General features: G+C 40.0%; 1 protein-coding gene across 2 annotated transcripts; it reads left to right on the plus strand.

Moving 5' to 3' along the window:
* Positions 1-875: 875 nt before the first annotated feature.
* Positions 876-24,666, plus strand: HSPH1 (heat shock protein family H (Hsp110) member 1). 2 transcript variants are annotated; one of them, XM_027727147.2, is made up of 18 exons: positions 878-1,088; positions 1,929-1,986; positions 7,888-8,028; positions 9,790-9,912; positions 11,156-11,255; positions 12,012-12,145; positions 12,642-12,886; positions 13,787-14,015; positions 14,923-15,029; positions 16,444-16,577; positions 18,609-18,814; positions 19,598-19,729; positions 20,473-20,610; positions 21,012-21,137; positions 21,666-21,773; positions 21,881-22,000; positions 23,161-23,322; positions 23,805-24,666. In XM_027727147.2, the coding sequence occupies exons 1-18, from the start codon at positions 982-984 to the stop codon at positions 24,003-24,005; spliced, it is 2,571 nt and encodes an 856-aa protein (XP_027582948.1). In that variant the 5' UTR covers positions 878-981; the 3' UTR covers positions 24,006-24,666. The 2 variants fall into 2 exon arrangements, with proteins under 2 accessions (XP_027582949.1, XP_027582948.1); XM_027727148.2 differs by lacking the exon at positions 19,598-19,729 and having other exon boundaries at positions 876-1,088.
* Positions 24,667-25,259: the final 593 nt, after the last annotated feature.

The raw sequence follows: 25,259 nt of genomic DNA on the forward strand, positions 1-25,259 counted from the left end.
CTTAAGCTGCACCAGAGGAGGTTTAGGTTGGACATTAGGAAGAATTTCTTCGCAGAAAGGGTAATTAGATATTGAACTGGACTACCCAGGGAAGTGGTGGAGTCACTATTCCTGAAGGCGTTTAAGGAAAGATTGGATGTAGCCCTTAATGCCGTGGTCTAGTTGACATGGTGGTGTTCAGCCACAGGTTGGACTTGATGATGTTACAGGTCTTTTCCAACCTAATTGATTCTGTCATTCCATAACAGATGTACTGCTGACAACTGAAATCAAGGTCTGTGTACCTGCCATACCTCCCCTCCCTATGGAATGCAGGAGGTTAAGGCCTACTTAGAGCAGGGAATGGGGTCTTGAACAAACAGCTAGAGCTAAACAGCTAGGAAGCAACAGGGCATTTGTGTTATAGTGGATTGTTGCACTGGGCACAGAGATAAAAGCCCTCTGAAGAGAACAAGGGATCTACAGTGTTAATATATTTAAGCTGTGCTGTTACCCCACAGCACGGCGGGGAGATACCAATAACAGCGTGACAGTCGGCTCTACAGAGAGGTTTCCCAGCGTACTAAAGTACAGGCCCTGCCACCGATACCCGCTTATCTCCCCTACTCCCACACATCCAGTCTTTCCTCCCCCTCCGCCCGGCCCCGCCCGGCCCCGCCCCTTCCCGCCTGGCCCCGCCCCCGCGGGGCTGGCGGCGTCCGCGGTCGCCGTGGGAACGGCGCGCGTCACCGCGGCCGGCGCCGCCGATTGGCGGGAATTGTTCGAGAAGGCGGCCGAGGGCGGAAGCGGAAGCCGCACGTGGAGCCGGTGAGTGGCTCCCGCAGTTTCTGGAAACTTCGCCTCATTGTCATATTTAAAGCAGCGGCGGCGGCGCTGCTGTGTCTCCTCCTCTCCTGCCCGCGCACGCTGCCGGGGCCGGCGGCCGTAGGAGCGCCGGGAGCCAGCCGGGCACAGCGGGGGCCTCCCCCTGGCGCTGGGGCCATGGCCGTGGTGGGCTTTGACCTGGGCTTCCAGAGCTGCTACATCGCCGTGGCGCGGGCCGGCGGCATCGAGACCGTGGCCAACGAGTTCAGCGACCGCTGCACGCCGTGAGTGAGGGGCGCTGGGGTGGGGGGGTGGCGGTGCCGGGCGGGCGCCGGTCCGTGCCCGGCGGAGCGCCCGCGGCGGAGGAAGGTACTGGAAGTTTCCCGGCGGGGGGGGGGGGGGAGTGAGTTGCCCGCTATGTGGGGCTGGCGCGTTCCCCGCGCTCGCCGCCTCCGCACGGGCCGCCGGGGCTGCCGGGGGGTAGGTGCAGGCGGCGACCCCCTTGTGCCCCCGTGTCCCGATCCTCTGTGTGCCCCCATGTCCCCACCTGACCCGCTGTCTGCCCCTGTGCGCCCCCGCCCCGCAGCCGGGGCTGGAGCGGGTCCCTTGGGCACTAACCTGGGGATGGACGGCAGTGCGGAGGCTGCTCGGGGCGCGGTGCGGCGGGGAGGGAATGCCGGCGGCGAATCCCCATTGTGGCAGCCTGGGTTAAGTGGGACATGGTGGGAACACGCTCGCACGCTGCAGTCGGATGGACTCTGCCACCTGCTCCAGAGCAGCTCTCCTCTAATCAGAGGTCGGGTATAGAAAGCCGAAAGCGGGAGTTAGCTGCAAAGTTAAAAGGAGCCGGGCACAGATGGGTAGGGTGTAGCATGGATGTGAGCTCTGAGTTGTGATCATCCCGTTTTAGCGTTTTGATAAGCCGTTGTGAGAAGTCCTGGATTCGAGCCAAGGCTTTAAGATGGATAAAAGTCTTGCTGAAGTTTTTTACGGCAAGCTGCAAGAATGGCACTTCAGCAGGAAGACTTTGGTGTTTTACTTCAAGTAGTAGGAGATGTATCTGTGACAGATCTCAGTCATGTTTGTTGTCAGTACTGAGTTAATTAGCCTGTTGTTCTTTTCAGATCGGTGGTTTCGTTTGGCTCTAAAAACAGAGCTATTGGTGTTGCGGCTAAAAACCAGGTAGGTCATTTCCTGTCGAAGTACCGATGTAAAGAGAGTTGGCTGGGTATAGTTAAAACCAAACAACTTCATTTTCCTTGTCAAGCCTTTTATTTTAGAAATGCTGCACTATGATGCCATGCTTTCTTCAGAGAAATGTAGGATATTTTTGCTAGAATGTTACTGCTCTCTCTTTCATTAATGTAATATTTTCCCATTGAATATGTTGCTTTTCTGACAGCTTAAGGTCTTTGGGTTCCTTTTTCTAACAGTTGTATGTAGGCTTTCCTTGCACTTGAAGGATAACATTTTAAATTTTGTATATAGTTTCTTAAAACTAGTTGTAAGGGGAGAAGTTTGGCTCAGATTCTTAAAGCTATTAGGTAGCTCTTGTTTTGAAGTCATTTTTGGGGGTTGTTTGTTGGGGGGTTTTTTTTTGATTGAGATGCTCTGAAAGGTTGAATGTATTCTTCATTAAAGTCATATTTTCAATTTAGAAGGAAAGCTTGATTCCAACAAGACTCAGAATAATGTAATGTAATGGTTAAATAATCCTTAGGTATTTTAAGTTGTTACGTAACTGCTGCCGGTGGAGATCAAGCATGCAGCCTCCACTGGCCTGTGCATATCTCTCATAGTAAAAGGACTGCAGTGAGTTTCCATGGAGAGAGCACTAAATGAGGCTTTTTTACACTGTAATATCTCCCCTCTTAATTTTGAACAGCTGAGGTAATACAAATAGTTTACATCTTTACAAGCACATGTATGCTCTCAGTTATGGGTTAACATTTGCAGTAATAAAGTAAATGTCTATGTTTGTGTTTTTTCATTAAGTTTTGTTTTAACATTGGTTTTGTTTAGTTGACTGCTTCCACTGTTATAAGTCAGAAACTAGTATGATTCATCAGTATGCAAAAAATGAATTGTTACTCAAAATGGCAAGTGATCTGAACCTATGTACTCTCGAGCATGTTTCAGTATTGTTAGATTATTCCAGTAAATGCTGTGGAAAGCATGAAGCAAGCTGAGAGTGAAGTAGATTCCATCTCTCAGAATACATTTACAAGTGTGTATTTGCAGTGACGAACACCTGTGACTTAAGGTGCTTTCAAACTAACCTGTATGATGTTACTATATTGACTTTTTCATGCTTGGTTGTCCAATTAGCAGTTGAAGGTAAACATTTTTGCCAGAAGAAAGTGATACTTAAAATGATAAAAGATAATAGATCAATTATTTGTCTTGCTGTAAGTGGTGTAGTTTGGCTGATGACCTGAGATGTAAATTGTGTTTCTTTTGTAAATATAGAAGTTTCTTGACATGGACAACGGAGGGATACATTTTTTGTGTCCTAGGGTGTAGTTGCTACTTAAATCAAGGAGTACAGTGATGCTTTTCATTTGAATGAGTTTCCTAGATAAAAAAAAAAAAGGCAATCAAAACAAAGCAAACCAAGACAAAATCCCACCAAAAAAAAGAAAAAAAACCTGAGTTTTTGACGACCTTCTACAATGTGATTATATGTGAGAGAGCTCAGAGGTGCTCTCTTTATATTTGAGAATCTGCTGCTGGAGCAAATTTTCAGAGAATTTCTCTTACCTTTAGGTAAGTCTGACAGCATCAGAGATGATAACAGTTTGTTAGTTAACAGACCATAATTCTCAGCTTTCGTAATTGTGACTAAGCAAGAAGATATTAAAACATGCTACAGACCTAATGGCATACAATTACTCTAAAAATATTTTAAGATTGTTCTCTTAGAAAAGGCTTCTAGGTTAATTCTAAATTAGGCTATAAAAGCTACCAGTGTTTGTGGTTCTCTGTCCACTACATGGTAATAATTCTTGTTTCTACAGCTGTACAGCTGTGAATTACGTAGCATTCAAGTACTCTGAAGCTGTGGGTATACAAATAAATGAAACGATGCTGGGCAACAGTCTTAGACACAGGAACCTAAATACTCAAATGCATTAAAGGACTGGAATAGTTCCTGGCGTGATTTTTGTCCTGTCCTAACTCGTGCTCTTACTATTAATTGCTGAGTGCTGTTTGGTGATTAGAATAAACCAGGGATGATTCTCAGTAGAGAATTCAAGTGTGACATTTTTCCACACAGCTGTCTGAAAGTTACTGTTTGTTAGTAGGAGTACAGCCTCCTTTTTTGTCAGGGAGCTTTTCTGTAGGAGAACTGTCCTAGTTGCATAGTTTTCTAATATAAGATGTAGTTCAAATTCTTCTATTTCATGATGGAAAATTTTACATGCAACAAGGAACTGATGCTTTCCTTTGAGGGTAGTGAATGCTAGAAATCTTCCTTGGTATGATCAGCATTTGAGTTATTATTATATAGTCTGTGCCTACCTAAATCTGTCCTGCAGAGAACAATATACTCTTATAATTTCTCTCCAATAGAATAGGATTAATTTTACGCTGAGATACTTGCAGTATCTCTTTTGGACCGGTCTGGTTGTCCAATTTCTATTGTGCTTTGCATTCCTGATAATGAATGCTTCCTTAGGTAATTTGTGTCTGTGGGGAGCTTGCATTATAGCTTTGCATATACTTCAAGCTGATGTTGTTACCAAAAAAAAGTTTTAAGTTTTTTGGTGTTATCTATGCACTTCATCAGTCTGGTGCAAGAATTTGAGTTGCTGCTAGATGAACATGGACAAGGAAATGATGTGATTTAAAGGTAGTGCAAGAGGAAAAAAGTAAGTATTGAAATGCATAGGGACACTTAAGCTTGACACTTGATAACTACAGAAGCAGTTGTTTGCCTTAATGTAATGAGGTTTAAAGTGGAGGTGGGGTGGCTGGGGTTGGAGTGCCAGTTTACAAACATTGCAACTACTTGTGAAGCTGGTTTCTATCTTGAATCATTTGAATTTCATCTAAATTCTGTCACTCTGTTGCCAAGGTAGTGGCTCTGGTTGCTGGCATGATCAGTAGCAGAGTGCTCCAGTGCTGCACACAGCAGGGAGTTTCCTGGAGTGGGGGAACATCACAGGGAACCAAGAGCTGCCAGAAGCCTGTGGCTTGAGCGGCAGTGGCCGATGGTGCCTAAGTGGGGCCAGGAGCAACAACACCAGTTGCTCCCAAATATAAAATAAGCCCTTAGGGGGCAGTTGTGACCAGGGTGTGGCACAGCAGTTTGCACAGAAGAGTGCTGAAGCTGTACCAGCTCGACCAGGGAGCAACGGTATTCACCTGGCAGAAAGCCATGGCCTCACTAAGCTCCACACCCAGTACGACTGACACAGCTGCCCAGGAACACACTGCCACCCAGGTGCCACCTGCAGGGTGAACCCTGCTCTTGTGCCAGTACCAGGTAGCAGCTGTAAGCACAGCAGTGGGAGTGTGTCCAGGTAGAGGAACTCTTCCACTTAGTGATAGAACTCTGGGAGGAAGTAAGTAGGTTAAGAAGTATTGGAGTGCAAAAGAGAGAGATGAAATACTGGAATTGTACCCTGCCTTCCCTGGGACAGGCCTGGGAGGCAGATAGGACACATGATAGAGAGGATTCCTTACCCTCCTCTCCACCTCTCTGAATACAGTGTCTTAAAGGGATGAAGGCAATGGTGACAAGTTCCTGGGCAGCACAGCAGACACATCTCTGTGAATGCCCCACCTCGCCAAGTGCCCTGCACTTGGGTGTGAGGCTCTGCAAGTGGAACTGAACAATAACAAGGATGGTGGTTCGTCCTGCATGAAGCTGTCACCCAGGTTAAGCCAGTCTATATCAAAACTGCTTCCATAAAGAAAAAAAGAGAGGTTGTTGGCATAGGAGACTCCCTTCTGAAGGGAACAGAAGGCCCAATATGCTGGCTGGAACCACTTAGAGAAGTCTGCTGCCTCCTTGGGGTCCAAGTTCCTACTGTGGTATGGCCCTCAGATTATTATCCATTATTGTTTTTTCAGGTTGAAAGTGATGATGTTGCATCCAGAAGTCCAGGGGCAATCAGGAGAGACTTCAGGGCCTTGGGACAGCAGGTTAAGGGATCAGGAGCACAAGTAGTGATGTGTTCTCCTCTATCCTTCCAGTTTCAGGAAATGTGGGAAGAGACAGGAAGAGCCAGCAGACCAGGCTCTGAGCCTGGTGTCAATGGCAGAGTTTGAGGTTTTTGATTGTGGGTCAGTTTACATGACAGCAGGGCTGCTGACAACAGATGGGGTACACCTGTCTCAGATGGGGGAAAAGGATCTTTGCCTGGGAGTTAGCAAGGGTCTTTTAGAGAGCTTTAAATTAGATTTGGAAGGAAAAGGGATAAAACCAGGTTTGCTAGAGATCGGCCTGGGGGCACCACATTGGTATTTGAGGGACAGTGTGCTAATGAGGTCCTTCAGTCTGCTGTCTCAGTGGAGGTAGAGGATGGAGATCCATGTGGCAGCAATGACACAAGGGTTATTGATGTGTTGGAAACCACAGAAGCTCCTGAGAATGGGCATGTAGGAATTGGAGCTTCTTCATCCCCAAAAGTGGCTGGATCAATAGCCCAACTGAAGTGCATCTACATCAATGCCTGCAGCAGGGGCAACAAAGAGGAAGAGTGGGATACTGTTGTGCAACAGTAAAACTATGACACAGTTGCCATAATGGAAGCATGATGGGATGACTGGCACAGCTGGAGTGTACTCTTAGTTGGGTAAAAAAAAACTGTCTGGACAACCAGGCCCAGAGAGTGGTGGTGAATGGAGTTAAATCCAGCTAGTGGCCAGTCACTAATGGTGTGCACCCTCAGTCAGTTTGGAGGTGAGGCCAAATTGGGTGCAAGTGTTGATCTGCTGGAGGTTAGGATGGCTCTGCAGAGGGACCTGGACAGATGAGATGGAGGGGCTGAGACCAGTTGTATAAGGTCTAATAAGGCCAAGTGCTGGGTCCTGCACTTGAGTCACAACAACCCCCTGCAGCACTACAGGCTGGGAGAAGAGTGGCTGGAAAGCTGCCTGGTGGAAAAGCACTGGAGGGGTGCTGATTGACAGTAGCTGAACATGAGCCAGTAGTGTGTCCAGGTAACCAAGAAGGCCAATGACATCCTGGCCGGTGTCAGAAATAGTGTGGCCAGCAGGACCAGGGCAGTGATCGTCCTCCTGGGCACTGGGCACCTCGAGTCCTGTGTTGAGTTCTGGGCCTCTCAATTCAGGAAGGACATTGAAGTTCTGCAATGTGTCCAAAGAAGGGCAAGAGAGCTGGTGAAGGGTCTGGAGCACAAGCCTTATGAGGAGTAGCCTGGGGAGCTGGCCTTGTTTAGCCTGGAGAAAAGAAGGGTCAGGGGAGACCTTACTGCTCTCTGCAATGACCTGAAAAGAGGTTGTAACCAGGTGGAGGCCAGCCTCTTCTCTCAAGTAACTAGCAATAGGACAGGAGGAAATGGGCTCAAATTGCACTGGGAGAGGTTTAGGTTGGATATTAGGAAAAAATTTTTCACTGAAAGGGTTGTCAAGTATTTGAACAGGCTGTCCAGAAAAGTGGTAGTCACCATCCCTGAAAGGTATTTAAAAGGTGTGTGAATGTGGCATTTTGGGACATTGGTGGGCTTGGCTGTGTTAGGTAAATGGTTGGACTCAACAATTTGAAAGGCCTTTTCCAACGTAAATAATTCTCTGATTCTAAATTAGTTGACTAAAGTAGTAGGCACTACAGATCATGTCATTGCTCACTCGGTTGCATCAAGGCTTCAGAGATACTTTTATAATCCTTAAAAAACAGTGGTCTGCTAGTCTTTGTCTAACTCATATAGTCTTCTGTAGTAATGAGCTGATAAAAAGTACCGATAGTAATTACTGGTGTTAAAAAAAACAACTGTGACAAGGGAGCAGGTGGTTGTCTGAAAACTTGACCTGTGCTTGGGGGCATACGGAACAGCACTGAACATTGCAGGCTGATTAAGAGTGGATTTCTAAATACCCTGTATTTCTTTACAGCAAATTACTCATGCCCACAACACTGTATCTAACTTCAAGAGATTCCATGGCCGTGCATTTAATGATCCTTTTGTTCAGAAGGAAAAAGAAAAGTTGAGCTATGATTTGGTTCCCATGAAGAACGGTGGAGTTGGAGTAAAGGTAAATTTGCAGTGTATCTTTCTGTGTGTTACAGCTAAATCTGAAATCTTATATTTCAGCACCTAGTCATGAAAATATAGGTTTCTTTTAATTACCCTAGGGTTTTTTTTTTAGTCTTTCTGTTAAAGAAGAACTCTTGTATGAATAGACACCTTCATCTTTAAATAATGAATGTTAACTATCAAATTAAGGCTCATTTACGAGTAATTACTGAAATGCAAGTTTCTGTGTTGGTACATTACACGTCCAACTCAAACATACTGGCAGAAAAACTGCTAAGATTATTTCAAGGTCGTATGGTATTACTTCAAAGTATTAACCCTCTGTCACTCTTGTGTGAAATATGTTGCAGCAGTTTAATTATGTGGTTACAAATTCCTCATAAGGTAGTCCAAACTTTTCTTTAGAATAGTTGCTATAAATGAGCGATATGTATCTTTAGTGGACTGCCTGGAGTAAGTTACTTGCAAACAAGGGTTGAAAACCAGTTTGTACCACATTGCAGGTTGGGCTATTGCTTACATTTCAAGGAGTTTGCTGATACAATGTCAGCTATTCGTGAATAGGTGCAGTTAATAACATTGTATCCATTTGTAAAAGTACATAAAATTATTGCTAATGAAGCCCTGCTGGCATAACAGAGGATGTTGCTTCGTTAATGAAGACCTTAGTTTGAACTGGTGCCTCAAAACTTCAACGTAGATCAGTCCTAGGTAATGAATAGATCACAGAAGAGACTATACATTAGAAAGGGTTCTGACTGGAATAGTAACCAGGCTTTACAAAAGAGTAGATGCTTTTTCTTCTGCTGTTTGTGACTTGTGAGGCTAACAGATAAATTCAAACTCAAATTAATGGTTTCCTTTAATTAATGGGTGTAGGAGTCTTTTACTATATGAGAAAGCCTAGTATTGGGAGAACACTGCTCTTTGGTATTCTACTTTTCTCAGGTTGTTTGGAGAACAAATTGGTGCTTTTTTCTATTTAACTGTGATTAAAAAGTTTTAATAATTGATTCAGTAACATTCAGTTTAAACATGGGATATTTAGAGAACAATTTTTCTATTAAAACCAAAATCCTTAATTTTTCCCCAAATTGTCCTGAGGTGAATAAAAGGCAAGCACTGCTTTCAAGAATCAGTTATAACATGTTCCTTCACTTCATCACTGTCATGTATTCTAATGCACAGAAAAATGGTGATTCAGTAATAATTTTTTTAGTAAGAGAGCAATAAGTAAACTTTTTGCTGAGCTTCATCTTAAGCTATTGTTTTATGTGCATAGGTGAACTGTGTTGCACAGTTCTTCATGTATTTGAGCAGACTCTTGATGTATTTGAGACTCTTCATGTATTTGAGTAGAAGGATAAAAATGCCAAGGGAAAATAGCCAGCAAGCAGTTCTGGGCTTTTCTTTTGCATTTGGCAGTAGTTTGAAAATCGTTGGCTATTTTTAGATTTTGACTTAATAGTGTGTGACCATGTCTAGCTTCACTCACATTTTAAACTTGTGTTACTTTGACCATTTCCTAACCATTTTCTTCATCTATAGAGTTGATACAGTTCGTGATCTTTTAAGAATTTGAGAATGGAATTATTGCTTCTGTAAACACTCAACTGGGAAATTAAACTGTAAAGTGGAGTTCTATAATGAAATAATTAAGCGTGTCATGATTGATAGAGTATTAGCCAGTGTATCAAAGAACATGAAGTAATTTTTCCTTCAGTTGAAATAATGGAATTATTTTACCTATTCTATCCAGGTCATGTACATGGATGAGGAGCATATCTTCAGTGTGGAACAGATTTCAGCTATGCTATTGACTAAATTAAAGGAGACTGCAGAGAGTAACCTGAAAAAGCCAGTAACAGACTGTGTTATTTCTGTAAGTAATTGTAGTGCACAGGAACATTATGTCTTTTAACTTCAGCTATTGAAGGCACTTTGTTTCTATTTATGTAGAGCGAAAAAGAACTCTGCTAAGCACTTACAAAGAGATTAATCCTAACTAGGTTTAGAGCTTTTGACTTAAAGAAATCCCAGAGCTGCTTCCATATTCCAGACCCTGACTCACTTTGTGAACTCATTCTCTTAGAAATGTCTGAACATTTGGACCCAGAACGTTTCTGGATCCAGGTATATACCCTTTTACTACATCTTGTTTCCATGACTAAGCATCCTAATCACTCATTAAAGTAAATACTTATGCTTGTGTTTTTTCCTTAAATTCAAAACAATTTGATAACAACTTTGATAAACAATTTGTTAACCAAAGTTTGCCTTCTGGCAGCTGGAAACCTTAGTTTCTGTCCTGTTTATGTTTATCCTTTCAGCAAGTTTTGGGTTTTGTTTGGGTTTGTTTTTTGATTTTATGACTGCTAAGAAAATGGCCTCAGATCAATAACAGTCATTCCATTGCAAAGCCCTGAGTATGAAATGACACCTGGCTCTGTTCTCAATGACTGTTAGAACAAGTCTGTCTTGTGTTGCATCTAGGGATATTTAGCTCTGTTGTTATTAGAAACGTTTATTCTCCAGTCTTTACCCGGAAAGTTAGTTCTTCATGTGTCCCTGGGCACATCAGAAGTCGCTGTCCAATGCCAATGCTAGACAAACGTAAAAAATTTTCAATGACATATTCCTTCAGAATTTCTTACCACTTCCTGCCTAAAGTAATTTCAACCAAAATAGATTCTCTATATTTGTTATGCCTTGTTTTTTTTCATCTCTCACACCTGTAGTATTGCCATATATTTTTTACCTTCCTCTTTGCTTTTTTGGACAGGAGTACAGCTGCTAGTTCTGATTAAGGTATTCCATGTCTGTCTCCATAATACAGAATTTCACATATTGGCCCAGTACTTAAGGTTCTTAGCATTTGTATACAAATACCTCACTTGTTTCTTTCTAATGTGTGCTTACTGATGCTTGTTTAATTGCATCTTTGATTGAATAGAATAGTTGAAGTCTCGATTCAGTATGGTAGTTGCATTTTAGAGGCTTGCAGTGAGCACGTGTCTTCCTCAAAGAGAAGGAATAGATACAATTTTAAAATTAACGCTTTCAAATGAACATTGTGATGTCTCATTTTCTGGAAATAAATTCCTATTCTCACCTGTTCTTTTCAGGTTCCATCATTTTTCACAGATGCTGAAAGAAGGTCCCTTCTAGATGCAGCTCAGATTGTTGGCTTAAATTGTCTTAGATTAATGAATGACATGACAGCAGGTAAGTAGGGTAAATGAGCAGTTTCTGTAAATGACAAGTTGGATAGAGAGTGTATTTGGTTACTCCAAGAAAAAGGGCTGACTTGAAAAATTAAACGTGAGACAAAAACATTTGAAAAACTTTTTGCTCTTTTCTTAGATTAATGCCTTCTGTGTGAAGGGGTAGACAAGATCAAGCTTCAGTGATAGTTTTCTCCCTGAGCGCTTATTTAGATGTCACTGCACATGCCTGGAGTACTTGTTCATTTAGTTTACTGCCCAGATCCACAATTGCACTCTGAAAGGAAGTTCCTTAATTAAGCATCAACACCTCATGACTTCCAAGGCTTTTTTCAGTATAATTGTGGTTTTAAGACACACATGCAGCTCTGCTGACCATTTATACAACTCTCAGACAAAACCTTCCTGCCTGGGAGATACTGATTGTAAATACAAAACTTGGTTTGGATTTTATTGTTAAAATGTTCTATGCTTTCGATTACTAAGAAAAGCAAAAAAAACCACAAAAAACCCAACAAAAACAAACAAACCAAAAAACCCCCAAACACTTAAAGAGCATATACGTGTCTGAGGGAGAATGTTCTGCTTCTCAGATCCTGCAACTTAATCGAATAAAGCTTCCATGAAGGTAAAACCTTCCACAGGTGTATGTCTGGATTTGTCTTGAAGCTTTTGATCCTATATCTTAATATTCACAGGGATGTGATTGGAAACTCACTAGAGATTGCATGGATAATATCTGACACTTCTTTTGCAGTGGCTCTAAATTATGGAATTTATAAACAAGACCTTCCAGCTCCTGAGGAGAAGCCACGGATAGTTGTCTTTGTTGATATGGGACATTCTGCATTTCAAGTATCAGCCTGTGCATTCAACAAGAGCAAACTGAAGGTAGTAAGATTAAATGAAAATAAAAGGGTTTATGAGATATTAGAATTAAATAGCCTGCAAATCTGTCTTGTTCTTTAAATTCTGAAATAAGTGCATGGAAAGTGTCAACGAGTCAAAAGATGGTTTTCATCAGTGTCCTTCATTTCATTAGGGTGGTTTCAAACAGCAGTTGTAAATTCCTTGCAATACACAAATGTAAGATAAATAATACAGCTGCTATCATTTAATTTGTTTTATCTAAATGAATGTGTGTATGGATTAAAATTTTGAATAATTAGGATTGTCACCTAGTTACTTAGTCTTACTCCCACTGTAAAAGTGAAGAGCAATTTTTGGCTGATGTGGTTGAATGAAGTACTTAAAACCTGTGCCTTGGAAGATAGGCTGACCTGTCCCCAACAGTTTTTTGAAGCAAAGGCTTACTTATATTGGAAGATTACTATTCCTTTTAATTTTACTGAGTGTAAGACTAAATAATTGTGTTCTTTCAAACCAGGTACTTGGCACAGCATTTGACCCTTTCCTAGGTGGGAGAAACTTTGATGGAAAGCTAGTAGATTACTTCTGTGCAGAAATAAAATCAAAGTACAAACTAGATCCAAAATCCAAAGTTCGAGCTCTTCTTCGTCTGTATCAGGAGTGTGAGAAACTGAAGAAACTGATGAGTTCAAATAGCACAGACATTCCTCTAAATATTGAGTGTTTCATGAATGATACCGATGTCTCTGGAAAAATGAACAGGTGAGTTCTGTACAACACCAAAGCATTTGCTTTGATGGCCATGTTTTTTAAACAAGTGTTTCTTTCTGTGTTAGAAGGAAATTTACTGTGCTAAAATTAGACGTAAGTGCTGAATACCTGTGGTATTTTCATAATGCTACAATAGCTAAGGCTGTTAAATGGAATGTTCAACTATCTGAGTAAAGTTTCAGTGCAATAATGCATGCATAAGAAGCTTGGATTCTTTTTGTACAATAACATGTTCTTAAAACCATGGATTGGTGCATGCAGACTGGGGCGGTTGGCTGCATATTTAGACCTTCTGCATATTTTAGGTAACCTAAATCCCATACGGATCTTAAGACAGCAATAATTGCAGCTTTGTTCCTTTTTTCTGTTCTAACTGTACTGTGGATATTGGTTTGAGGAATAGAGGACAGAAACAGTGCTTATGAGGAATGACTTGATTATGGTCTGAGTGTAAATGAAATCTGCATCTATCTGTCTCTTGCACATGCTCACAAGGCATGACTTCATTTATTAGTTCTGTAACTACTGCCAAGAGTGATGGGGTTTGTTTTTTTTAGTTCCCACCAGTATTTAAGCAATGATTTCGTTGTAAAGGAAATATCAGTGTTTTCTGATTTCTTATCTGTAATCTCTGCTAAAAGACAAATATATAGCAGCTGCCCAAATGATACCTTTATCTTAAATAACTACATTGACAGTGGCTTAGGAAAATCTGTAAGCAGCTATTTGTGTACCACCTTGTCTACAGTTGCCACTTCAACCTCCTCATAGGAGTTCAGCTTTCGCAGTGTGGTCAACAAACCTAGTCTGCATCAGTTTGGAAACAAGAATATCAGGAAATGTCGTGATGGGACAAGCATTCTTTAGTTAATTCCATGGTTTTTTCCTTAGGTCACAATTTGAAGAATTGTGTGCTGACCTGCTGCAAAGGATAGAGATGCCTCTGGTTTCATTAATGGAACAAGCACAACTGAAAGTGGAAGATGTAACTGCTGTGGAGATTGTGGGAGGAGCAACCCGCATTCCTGCTGTCAAAGAGAGGATTGCTAAATTCTTTGGCAAGGATGTCAGTACAACACTGAATGCAGATGAAGCCATAGCTAGGGGCTGTGCTCTGCAGGTATAGTACTGGCAACACTTGATGAACTTAAGTTATATTTCTTGAGATCGCTTCTGTGAAGAATTAACCAAGCAGTTATGAAAAATGGTGGAAGTGGTCTGTTTTAAATTATGGAAGGGAACATCGCTAGGTCTTTTTATGGGACTGTGCCATTTAAAAAGTCCAGACTACTCCTCTGGTGCAGTCCTGTATTGAAAGTCCTGATGCTGGGTGTATTCCGTAAGCAGTCCACTCTGCTCTTCAAAAGAACAGGATCTAGGGATCTTTAATACAAAAAATTTTAAGTTGATGTCAAGCTGAAAGATATTTTTAATCAACAAGGTATGAGAAGTATCTATGGAGATCCCAAACTACTGCAAGTTGGTATTTTCTAATATCCAACTTTCCATCAGTGTGAAACAGACTTTTATTCTGTCTCCCTCCCATTTTTACAATTTCCAACTTGTGAACTACATTTTACAAGCAAACCACTCATTGTGTTCTTTCTTTTCTCCTATAATCTATTGTCTTATTTCATTCTTTTCTTTGTTTCCTTACTCCATCTCTCTAACTGCTTTCCTTTACTAGCAGTCAGTTGCCTTCAGGCAAGGAAGAAGGATCCTTAAGATAAACACCACTTCTTTTAGGCCTAAGCAATGCAGCATTTCCATTCTTTACAGTCCTGGTATTTGCTTAGACTGTTGCCTTTGTTCACAAGCTACAGAAAGAATGAGGCCAAAGGGCCTGCTAAGACTGTGTAAACACACTTCTGTAGGAGATTGCTGTCTCTTATGTACTGCATTGAAATCAAGCAGTTTGTATAGTTCTGCTTTAGCTAAGTCAACATAGTTCTCTTGCTTGTCTTGGCTAGTGGAGTAGAACAGTTAACCAACTTCATTGCATGTCTTTTTTTTTTTTTTTTTTTTAGTGTGCCATTCTTTCTCCAGCTTTTAAAGTGAGAGAATTCTCTGTGACAGATGCTACCCCTTTTCCAATATCTCTGTTGTGGAACACTGAAGCAGAGGACACTGAAGGGTAGGTAGCTCAGACTACAGTTCTGTGAAGCTTTTGACCTTTATAACTCAAGGATGATGTTCTTGCTTGCATTAAATTAGGATCTTGACATTCTGATACAGAAAACCCATAGACTATGTACCAGAGATGGTTGACAGTGGAGATTGTATAGACATTTTATTTATTTATTTATTTTACTTATTTATTTATTTTACTTATTTATTTAATTTATTTATTTTATTTCCATCTTAGTGGAAATTTTAACTATAGTTCCTCATATGTTAAAATATAAAGATTTAAAAAAAAATTGTGAGTAAATGGGGTACCAATTAATATGTTGTCTTGCATTGCCCTTATCTGATTGTCAGGTTTTAGAATACGAAATTAACCAGAACAATGACTGGATCCTGATCCCACTTTTTTCCCTGGCTTTCTATTTTTATGTAAGGTGTTCCCATCACCTATCTGAGATTCTTGGTTTAGTAATAATGTTATGCACTGTAAATATTGTGAGCTTATGTGGATGCTATTTATCTGACTGAAGCAAGAATTTAACTCCTAGCAAGAATATAACTTCTGTAAGAGAAATTTCTTTCAGTTGCAGTGTCTTACTGATTTCTCTGCTATTAACTGTGCCATGCCTGTGGCAAATGCAATTGCTGTCCAGGATGTAAAAAGCTCCAAGTTCATTTTTTGGAAAAATCGTAGTTCTAGAGGGACCTGTTCTTACTTTACTCATGTTCCTTGCCTTTTCTTTTCATGTCTGTTTTTTGTGGAGATGCAGAACCTAATTGTTTTGTCACATGCTTCTGAGAGCAACCTGTGGGTTCACATTCTAGGTAAAGCTCTCACTTTTTCACATTTAGGTTACTAGATGAGATCTTCCACAGTTAGGGGACAAAACTTAGTTGGAAATTAGACTGGCATAATAGTGGACAGACCTTAGAGAAAGAAAGTGAAGTAATGCTGCTTGTCTTTCTGTCATATCCAGGAATGAATAATAATCTGGTGTCAGGGTTCTCAACTGAGCCATAGAAAGTAAGTGAGTAAGGAATTAACAGGGCTATAATTAGCCCTTTGAGACTGAGGAAGGGTGCAAATTACAATTAAAATTATGCTATTCCAAGCTCAAAATAATGTCTTTGCAGGAAACCAGTTTTGGAGATCTACTGATAATCTGTCACTGTATTGTTACCTACATCTAAACTTGTTTGCCTCTGAGATGGAAAGTTAGTGGAATAGGACAATTTCCCATCACAACTGAGAACAGTAGTTTTTTTCTTTGCAGTACAGTAATGAAGTATTTCTATTGAAACTATTCAGAAGGCCATATGTGTCAAAACATGGTGATGTTCCTCTGAAGAGTTCTGACCCTATATTAAAGCCTTTCAGCTTAAATACTCTGCTAAAAATGATACTTGTCCCTTGATTACAGAGTTCACGAGGTCTTCAGCAGAAATCATGCAGCACCTTTCTCTAAGGTTCTTACATTCTATAGGAAAGGTCCATTTGAATTAGAAGCTTTTTATTCTGATCCTAATGGAGTACCATATCCTGAGTCAAAAATTGGTAAGTAATTGTCCTGGAAATGATGTTGTCTCTCATTGTTTGATCTTAAATCAGTTCTTTAACTGTGGTGTGTTACAGTATGGTTATATGACAAAGAAATGAGGAAAAACAATAAATGAATACCTAGGACTAGAATGGGGTTATCACTGCAAAAGATAATTTTATAACTTTTTTAATCTTCTTTTCTGCTTATCACTAAAGCAGGCTAGGACTAATCACAAAAAATCTCCTGCATATAAAAAAAGCATGTCTTGAATAACTAGTTATTGGTTTTTCCTATACCTTCTCGGCTTGACATAAGCTGAATAATTTTTAATCAAGGCAGCCTAAAATAGCAGCAACTGCAAAACTACAGTATTGATTTGTCTATGTAACATTTCTATGCAGCTTTTTTGTGCTTTTTGACAAATTGCAACACTTGACAGCGTTGACACAAAGAATTTACAATGTGGTTAGAAAAGATTGTGATGGTAAAGACAGGCCAATTAAATACTTGCTCTTGAGTTCCAAATGTACAATTAAATGTTGTATGTTTGCTTATCATATGTTTTGTAAACCAGCACAAGGGAGAGGGACTTTTTGCAAGAGCAAGTAGTGACAGGACAAGGGGGGATGGATTTAAACTGCAAGAGGGCAGGTTTAGATCAGGTGTTAGGAAAAAAATTCTTCACTGTGAGGGTGGTGAAGCACTGGAACAGATTTCCCAGAAAAGTTGTGGATGCCTCATCTCTCTAGGTGTTAAAGACAAGGTTGGATTGGTGCCCTGAACAATCTGGTTTAGTGGAAGATGTCCCTGCCCATGGCAGGGGAGGTTGGAACTAGATGATCTTTCATGATCCCTTCCAACTCAGGCTGTTCTATGCTTCTATGACAATATTTTGAAGTTACAGAAACAGTACACTGCCTTTTGTGTTAACTCTTACCATTAAGACTGATGGTGGGATTTGTGAGTGTTCAATTTATATGGCTTTAACAAGTAAAAAGCTGTTCAACTGCTGTTCTGAAAACTTGTAAAATTAGAACTGAAGATCACACTGGTTTCAGCTCACTTGCTGATTAATTCTTTACTCAGAACAGAATTACTAGTAGTACTAATGGGTGAGTTAATAGTTCTGATGAGACCACCAAAAGGGAGGACAGGTCACACATCTCCAATATTATTGGATTTACAAGACAGAGAATTGTATTCCCTAACCTGTAAAATAAGCAGATAAAAGCTTGTATGCTGTAGTTTAGATATGTTGCTGAAGGAATGGTGCGTTCAAACCTGTGTATATCTGGCCTGTGATGAAATCAGGGAACTTGTACTTTGCAGCTAAACAAGCATTGTAGTCTTCAGGTCACTCTTTTGGCAATATGTGTATAACCATATAGTAGGCAGAAAACTGTCTGCTGTTCATGCCAAGGGTGTCTGATTCTTTATTTAGTGTTAAACTACTTGTCTGTCTTTCTAGTTTCACAACACTTGTTTGAAGTATTACAGTAGTTACAGAACAATTAGATTCTGCCTTGGGTTAAAAGGTTATGGTAGACTCGTGTGGATGTTAGCAGCTTAAAAGAGTGCTTCTAGAAATACTGTTTCTGTGTTGGACGGTAACTTATGTTAAAAAAATACTGCTTAACATTGGTGTTAAACTAAGTCTTCCTTTGTGTAGTTTTCTTTCAGTCCATTAGTAACACAGAACCAATTTTATATTTATTCTGAATTAGTAGTGTCAGGAGAACCTATACTACCTCATGAAAATAATCACATTCCCTTTTGATTTGTAAACTGAAGTTGGCTGAAAAGCAGTGTACTTTGGTTTTGGTTGGGTTTGGGTTTTGGTTTTGGTGAGGGGTTTTTTGTGGTTTTTGTTTTGTTTTTTTTTTTCCTGGTAGTATTTATTTCAGTTTGGGGACCATGAGATTAGCATAGAGGCTTCATCAAATATTTAGAAAATGTGTTGTCTATGAAAAAGGAAGGTGTTTTCCTATCTCTGGAGTACTACCTATTTAATTCCACTGTGTGAGTATTGATTCTTTTGGTTTTAGGTAGGTATGTTATCCAGAATGTGGCAGCCCAGAAAGATGGAGAGAAGTCTAAAGTCAAAGTAAAAGTCCGTGTCAATACTCATGGCATTTTCAGTGTGTCCACTGCATCTATGGTAGAACCAGTTAAAAGTGAAGAGTATGAAGATGTCAGTGTTGAGACTGAAGTGGAATCTCAGGACCAGAGGCCTATTGACAACTTAAGTGATGTAAGTTGACTTTTTCTGTGTGTGAATGTCCTCACTGAGCCAAGTGTGTTCTGCTGTTACATACTCTGGAAGAAAAATACTTCTAAGGAAGTGAAAAAAAGATTAGTTTTAAGACGTGCATAGGTGTCAGGAAATGTGTCTTTATAAGAACAGGAGGCAATGTACGCTGTCTTGAAAGTGTGTGGATTTCAAAATCAGTTTTTGGGCAATAGCAGCAAGTGGGTTGCTTAAGGGTGGGATTACTTACAACTGCCATAGTTATCCAACTGTTCCAAACAGGAAAACTTCATTTGGATTGTTAATCACCTGTGCTCTTTGTGTTAAAGGGATTTGTATATAATCCTTCATATTAGTAAAGTGTTTTGAAACTTTTTGTGAAAGGGAAAGCTGGATTGTTTTCTACAGCATTGAAGGAGAGGGGAACGCTGGGGAATAATGCGCATTGCTGTAGTTTACTTGATGTTTTAAGTTTCCCGAGGGGGAAAAAACTTAAAAGCTCTGACTCAAATTAAAAGCCACTTTTTGTAAGAGGAAGTGGTAGTACGTGCACACACGCACACAAGTACCATGCTGCAAGCTTGGCACTGGTAGCATTTTCATAAAGTCCTTCTGAACTTGCACCTAGTCTGTATCTCCGTTAGTTAAAGCATGTGTGTTTCTACGTGTGCACAGAATGCTTCGTAGGGCACTTTGGACAGTATGTGCATCAGAAGAGAAGTGCCCTATAATTAAATGCAAGTGCACATGCCTTCTACATCCTTTGTGCCTGGGCTTTCATTTCAGAAAAATATCCAGCAAGAGAACAGTGAGGCTGGAACACAGTCCCAGGTACAAACTGATGGTCAACAAACGTCACAGTCTCCCCCTTCATCAGAACCTCCCTCTGAAGAAAACAAAATCCCAGATGTCAAGAAAGTGAGTGACCCTTTAACTCTGTTGAAAATGTTATGCTCTATAATGGTGGCTTTTAAAATGGTAACATATTCCAGGAAAAAGTAAGGAACTTGGTGCTCAGAAGCTTTTTCGTATCTTTGTTACTGTGAAAAATAATGTCTGTATATTGTGATAATTTTTGTGCAGAGTTTGCAAAAGGATTCCTGCAAGAAATATCTCTCTACCACTTCCCTGTCTTCCTGCAGTGTTGTACAGCTAGTTTATTTGGGTTGCAGACTTTCCATTTGTTTAACAGCTGTTAGAGGCCAAGCTTATTAGGCCTACTGAGAAAAGTTGGAATCAGGAATTCATACACCTAAAAGGAAATAATCTATGTGAAAAACATGTGTCTGCATGTTATTGCTAATGGCTTGTGGTTTTTCATCTGTACAAGATGAAAAATGTTTTGGGTTAAAATCTTAGCCAATGTCAGCATCATCAAAGTGCTAAGCTACAGATGGACACTTCTGAAAAACCTGCAAACACATGATATCAAACATCTGAGAAACATCTTTCCTTTAGCCCAGTACTTACTGTCTGTAAGGAGACTAGCATAGGAGGTGGAATTCCTGAAAGGAAAGGGCCTCATAAGTATATTTTGAAGATTTTGAAAGAACAGAGAAAAACCTTTGTGTGTTCTTCCTCTGAATGTTTCTGTCATTATAGTGCTACTTCATTAGAAGGAAGTCAGGAAAATTATCTTATTTTTCTTCTTTCCAACTCAGACAAATGAGAAGAAAGGTGATCAGCCCCCAGAAGCTAAAAAACCCAAGATAAAAGTGAAGAATGTGGAACTACCCATTGAAGCTAACTTGGTTTGGCAGTTAGGAAAAGATCTCCTCAATATGTATATTGAAACAGAGGTGAGTTAGAGTGTGGTTTGGACTGCTTTCTTGTATGCAGTTATGAATCATTTGTCTGCTTTTCCAGGCAACCTGTGTTCTTTTACTGTAACCCTGGAGTGTGAACTCGGTTTACAGTGAGCTAATATACTCTGACTTGTAACACACAACTTGCAAATGTTTGTCAGAAAGATTGAAGTGTGTTTATAACAATTAGTATCAGAGCAGTGATCCATGAATGATGTCACAGATTGGTATGAACTGTTGTTAAAATTTCTTCAGATGAGTCTATTGCATAGCAATGAGAATTCCAGCAGTTAGGTGAGCCAAGGCCTCTGGGAGATTTTACAAGAGCTGTGCTTTATAGAATGCTGTTTGAACACTGGTATTTCTTAATTAAAATATTTTTTGTGGTCATACAGGGAAAGATGATTATGCAAGATAAACTGGAGAAAGAAAGAAATGATGCAAAGAACGCAGTGGAGGAATATGTATATGAGTTCAGGGACAAGCTGTCTGGACCATATGAAAAGTTTGTTTGTGAAAAGGTAGGTTATAGTTTCAGGAACTTCCCTTAAAATACTAATACCAAATATGTTTTGTATACCTTAGTCAAGCTTACTAAAAGCCACCCTGGAAATAGCTGCAAAACCAGAACTTGTTTGAATGATGGCAGTGACTGATCCAGAATTAGGTTTAGGCTTAGCAGATACATATCCCTGAAAATAAATTTTATCACAAATGGAGTAATGTTTTCAAATAAAGTTGGTGACTAGAGGGGGAAGCTGTATTGCTGGACACATAACCAAAACCGTGAATTAGAGCCACACTCCAAACATTGGCCCAATGAAGGACAAAAAACTATAGATGATACCGGTGTTGTAGATTATGTTTCTCAGTTCAGAAGCTAGTGTGGTTTAAGTGACTTAATTAGGCAAAAGATGCAGTAGAAATGTAATTTTTATATTGTAGGCTAAGAATTAATGTGTATATTTATCAGTGTCCTGCTACTGCAAGACAAACATAGTCGATTGGTACCTATTTTGATGTTTGTGTTGAATTTTATTGACGCATAGGATCTGCAGGGGTTCTCTGCACTCCTAACAGAGACAGAAGGCTGGCTGTATGAAGAAGGTGAGGATGAAGCAAAGCAGGTGTACATAGAAAAACTAGAGGATTTAAAGGTAGGTCTGTTAATATGCCCAAAATGCAAAATTTCCAAAATACTGCACAAAACAACATTAAGGAATGTTAATGAATCACATAAACACATAGGAACTGCTTTTTCTAGAAATTAGGTACTCCAATTGAAATGCGCTATCAAGAAGCAGAGGAACGGCCAAAGCTATTAGAAGAACTGGGACACAGGCTCCAGTATTATGCTACAATAGCTGGGGAATTCAGGAATAAAGTAAGTGGCTTTGGAGTACTTTTTTTTTACCACAGTGTTTCAGTGAGGCTCATTGGCTGGAAAGGTTTCAAATTAGCTCAGATGAGCTGCAACCTACTTTATATAGGTCACAAATTTAACATCACAAGTGTTTCCCAGTGCTCAAAATCTCACACAGTATGTCATTTTCAGTTTCTTCATACTTCTGGATGTTTTAAGGCTAAAGAGGACATTTTATAAAGAGTGAGGGTTAGATTTATGGTCAGATTCTTGACCTTTAAAAGCTAGTCTGACTCTTCTTAGAAATGCATTTCCAGTTCTCTCAGGAATGAGAATTATTGTATGGTGAGAAGCATTAGAGTAAAATCTACTAGTTGATAAAATAAAAGATCCAGTTTTATAATATGTGGATGTTTGGGGGTTGTTTTTTTGTTTATTGTTTTCTTCTCAATGGTACTTGTAAATTACTTTCTTGATAAGCATTCCTGCCTGAAAATTTGCTCCTTGGGTTTCTACTTAAAAAATTTGAATAGGGCAGCTCACAACACTCATTGAGAGATGCATCTCAGTGCAATTCTCAGTTGCAAACAATTATAACCCCATAGATACAGATTACGAAGTTGTCATTAGGTGAAATATTTAGTACTGTTGCACAGTCCTTAATAAGGAGCATCATTGAAAAGAGTCTATTTAAAACTTGGTTTTACTTAAGAATTCTAAATATGGATTCATAGGTTGTGTTTCTTGGTAGGTCCTTCTCCTGATATCAGTTAATTGTGTAGCTGTGGCATTGTAGGGAATGCTGAAGTTGAAAACTTCGATCCTTTCTGCTTACATCAGAATCACACCGTCTAAAGTACCTTGGGCCCAGTTGGAACCTCCAGGAGGGGAGGGGATGTTTTTTGTTATCAGCCTGGCTAAGAACGTTAAATTCTGTTGCATGACCTGTTTGTGAAGCTTCTATGCCCCCTGTGAACTGCAATTCTTGTTTATTGGGCAAAGGAAGCCTTATATTAATGTCTGTATTTCTTGTTGACACTTGCTGTAACAGGTCTTGCTTGTGGCTAATGTCTATTTATTTTGACCATCAGTAAAGATTTATAAATTGTAAATAAGAGATAGCCTTGTTGACATAACTTGGTGATATTATTAACTAATATAAAATGTTTGTATTTGGGCAGGATGAGAAATACATCCATATTGATGAAATGGAAATGATGAAAGTAGAGAAGTATGTTAGTGAAGTGGTAGAGTGGATGAATAATGCTGTGAGTGCACAGGCTAAGAAGAGCTTAGATCAGGATCCAGCTGTGCATTCAAGTGAAATTAAGGCAAAACTACAGGTAAGTACTGTAAGAAACTATCATTAGAGGTTGGTGCTAAAACTAGACTGGGATCTCTCCCCTTTGTCTCCCCCAATTTCATCTTACTGCTCTAGTGTTCTTAACAGGTAGAAAGTATAGAGATAAGGAGATTGAGCAGAAAGCAGAGGAGCTCCAGTATACTGTGTACAATGCTGTGGAGTTAATTGGTATTTTATGTTTCTCAGTCACCTTAAAAAATCATGTTTTTCAGTGTTTTACTGGTAGTCAAAAACAGAATTTAAAAAAAACTCATGTGAAATCCAAAATACAAAGTTGAACTTTGCCCATGGAACATCAGTTAATTTATTTCAGGGTACAATAAGTATTTGTCAGTTTGGACTCAGGGGAAACAAATACAGAAGCAAGTTTGATACAGTCTTTTGGGTACAGGACTATTCACACTAGTGAAGCTGGTGGCTCCTTAGTATATATTCTGACCACATCTTTTCCATTTCTTTTAGGAATTAAACAATGTCTGTGAGCCTATTGTGACACAACCAAAACCAAAAGTTGACTCTCCTAAGGAAGAAAACCCATTAAATGAACGGAGTGATTATAAAACTGAAGACATGGGTGAAGATGACAAAAATTCGGAAATGCCTCAGCAAAATGGCGAATGTCATCCAAGTGATCAAAACACCATTAACATGGACCTGGACTAAACCACTGCACTTGCAGCAAATTATTTCATCCCATGACAGAAGATGTTTTGGCTCTCATATGTGATGGGGGTGGGAATGCGTTGTTTTGGAAACTATTTATATTTTTTTCTTAAGACTTGTCTGGGATATGTTGTATTACAGGAGGAAGAATAGTAATAGTGTTGGTCATGACTATCCTAACAGGAAAATTGCCTTGGTAACTTCCAGATTCCTGTGGAATTGTGAGTTCATACTAAGCTTCTGTGCAGTATTTAACCATTTGCATCACTGAAGATGAAAAGAAGCCCTTATTCTGAAATGTACTGCTCCTTCAAAAGGTTGTAATCGAAACACTCGTAGGCATTTGTAGATGCCAAGGTAGTTTTCTTTTGTCTGGACATCTAATTGGGTATGTCAGAAAAAGCCAGTGTCTGTCCCATTTATACGGACTTTCCAGAAGAAATCCTTCTGTCCTAAGGTTTTTGATTGTTGCAGTCTAAAGTATGTATCAGGTAATAAGATGGTGAAATGTGTTAGTAGCATGCAGAAACGCTTATGTTTCATCTCTTGCTAAACAATACATTTTTCATGTGGGGTACATAAAATGAAGGAAGCGCTAATTCTGTTAGTGTTATTGTGAAGCTTTTTAATGAGCTTTGAAATAAAGTTCATATTACTGGTATCTCCTGGCCTCTTGTTTTTAACCGTTTTCAGTACTTCTGCTGTAAGTGTTGCCTTTGTCATGATTTGACAGGCCATTGCTTTGTGTTCCTGTGCACGAGTCATAAAAAGGCTTAAAACTCTCACACTTTGCACAGAACAGTTGTGTGCCAAGAGTCTTTGCCCCAAGGGCTGTACATACCTGAAAGAACCCATTACTGCTACAGCACTATTTTGTCTGGAACAACAAAACCAAATGGAGAAAAGAGCAACTGGTGCCACTGAAACTATTGAAGGGGAAGAAGAGGTGAGAGGGACTGGTGCTTTCTAGGGCCAGCTAATCCTACTCAAGGCAAGCATTTTACTTCTAGTTGGTACTTCTAGCATCATCCTAGGTTTTCTCACAGCCATGGGCAGGAGCAATGCTACAGTCTGTGCAGCTTCCCACAGTAGTGCCTGGTTTTCTGCATTGACTATAAACAACTGGATTATCAAAATGCAGATCCCTGTTACTGACTGCTTTGAGCTGCCTGTTCTTCACTTCTGCTGATCCATTAGACGACTGTATGAAGTTAGCAACAACAGGAATATTTTGATTTTTCCTTTTCCTAGAGC

The sequence above is a fragment of the Pipra filicauda genome, unplaced genomic scaffold (assembly GCF_003945595.2).
Source record: "Pipra filicauda isolate LSUMZ 115617 unplaced genomic scaffold, ASM394559v2 scaffold50_size3627746_pilon, whole genome shotgun sequence".
In the NCBI taxonomy this organism is placed as follows: domain Eukaryota; kingdom Metazoa; phylum Chordata; class Aves; order Passeriformes; family Pipridae; genus Pipra; species Pipra filicauda.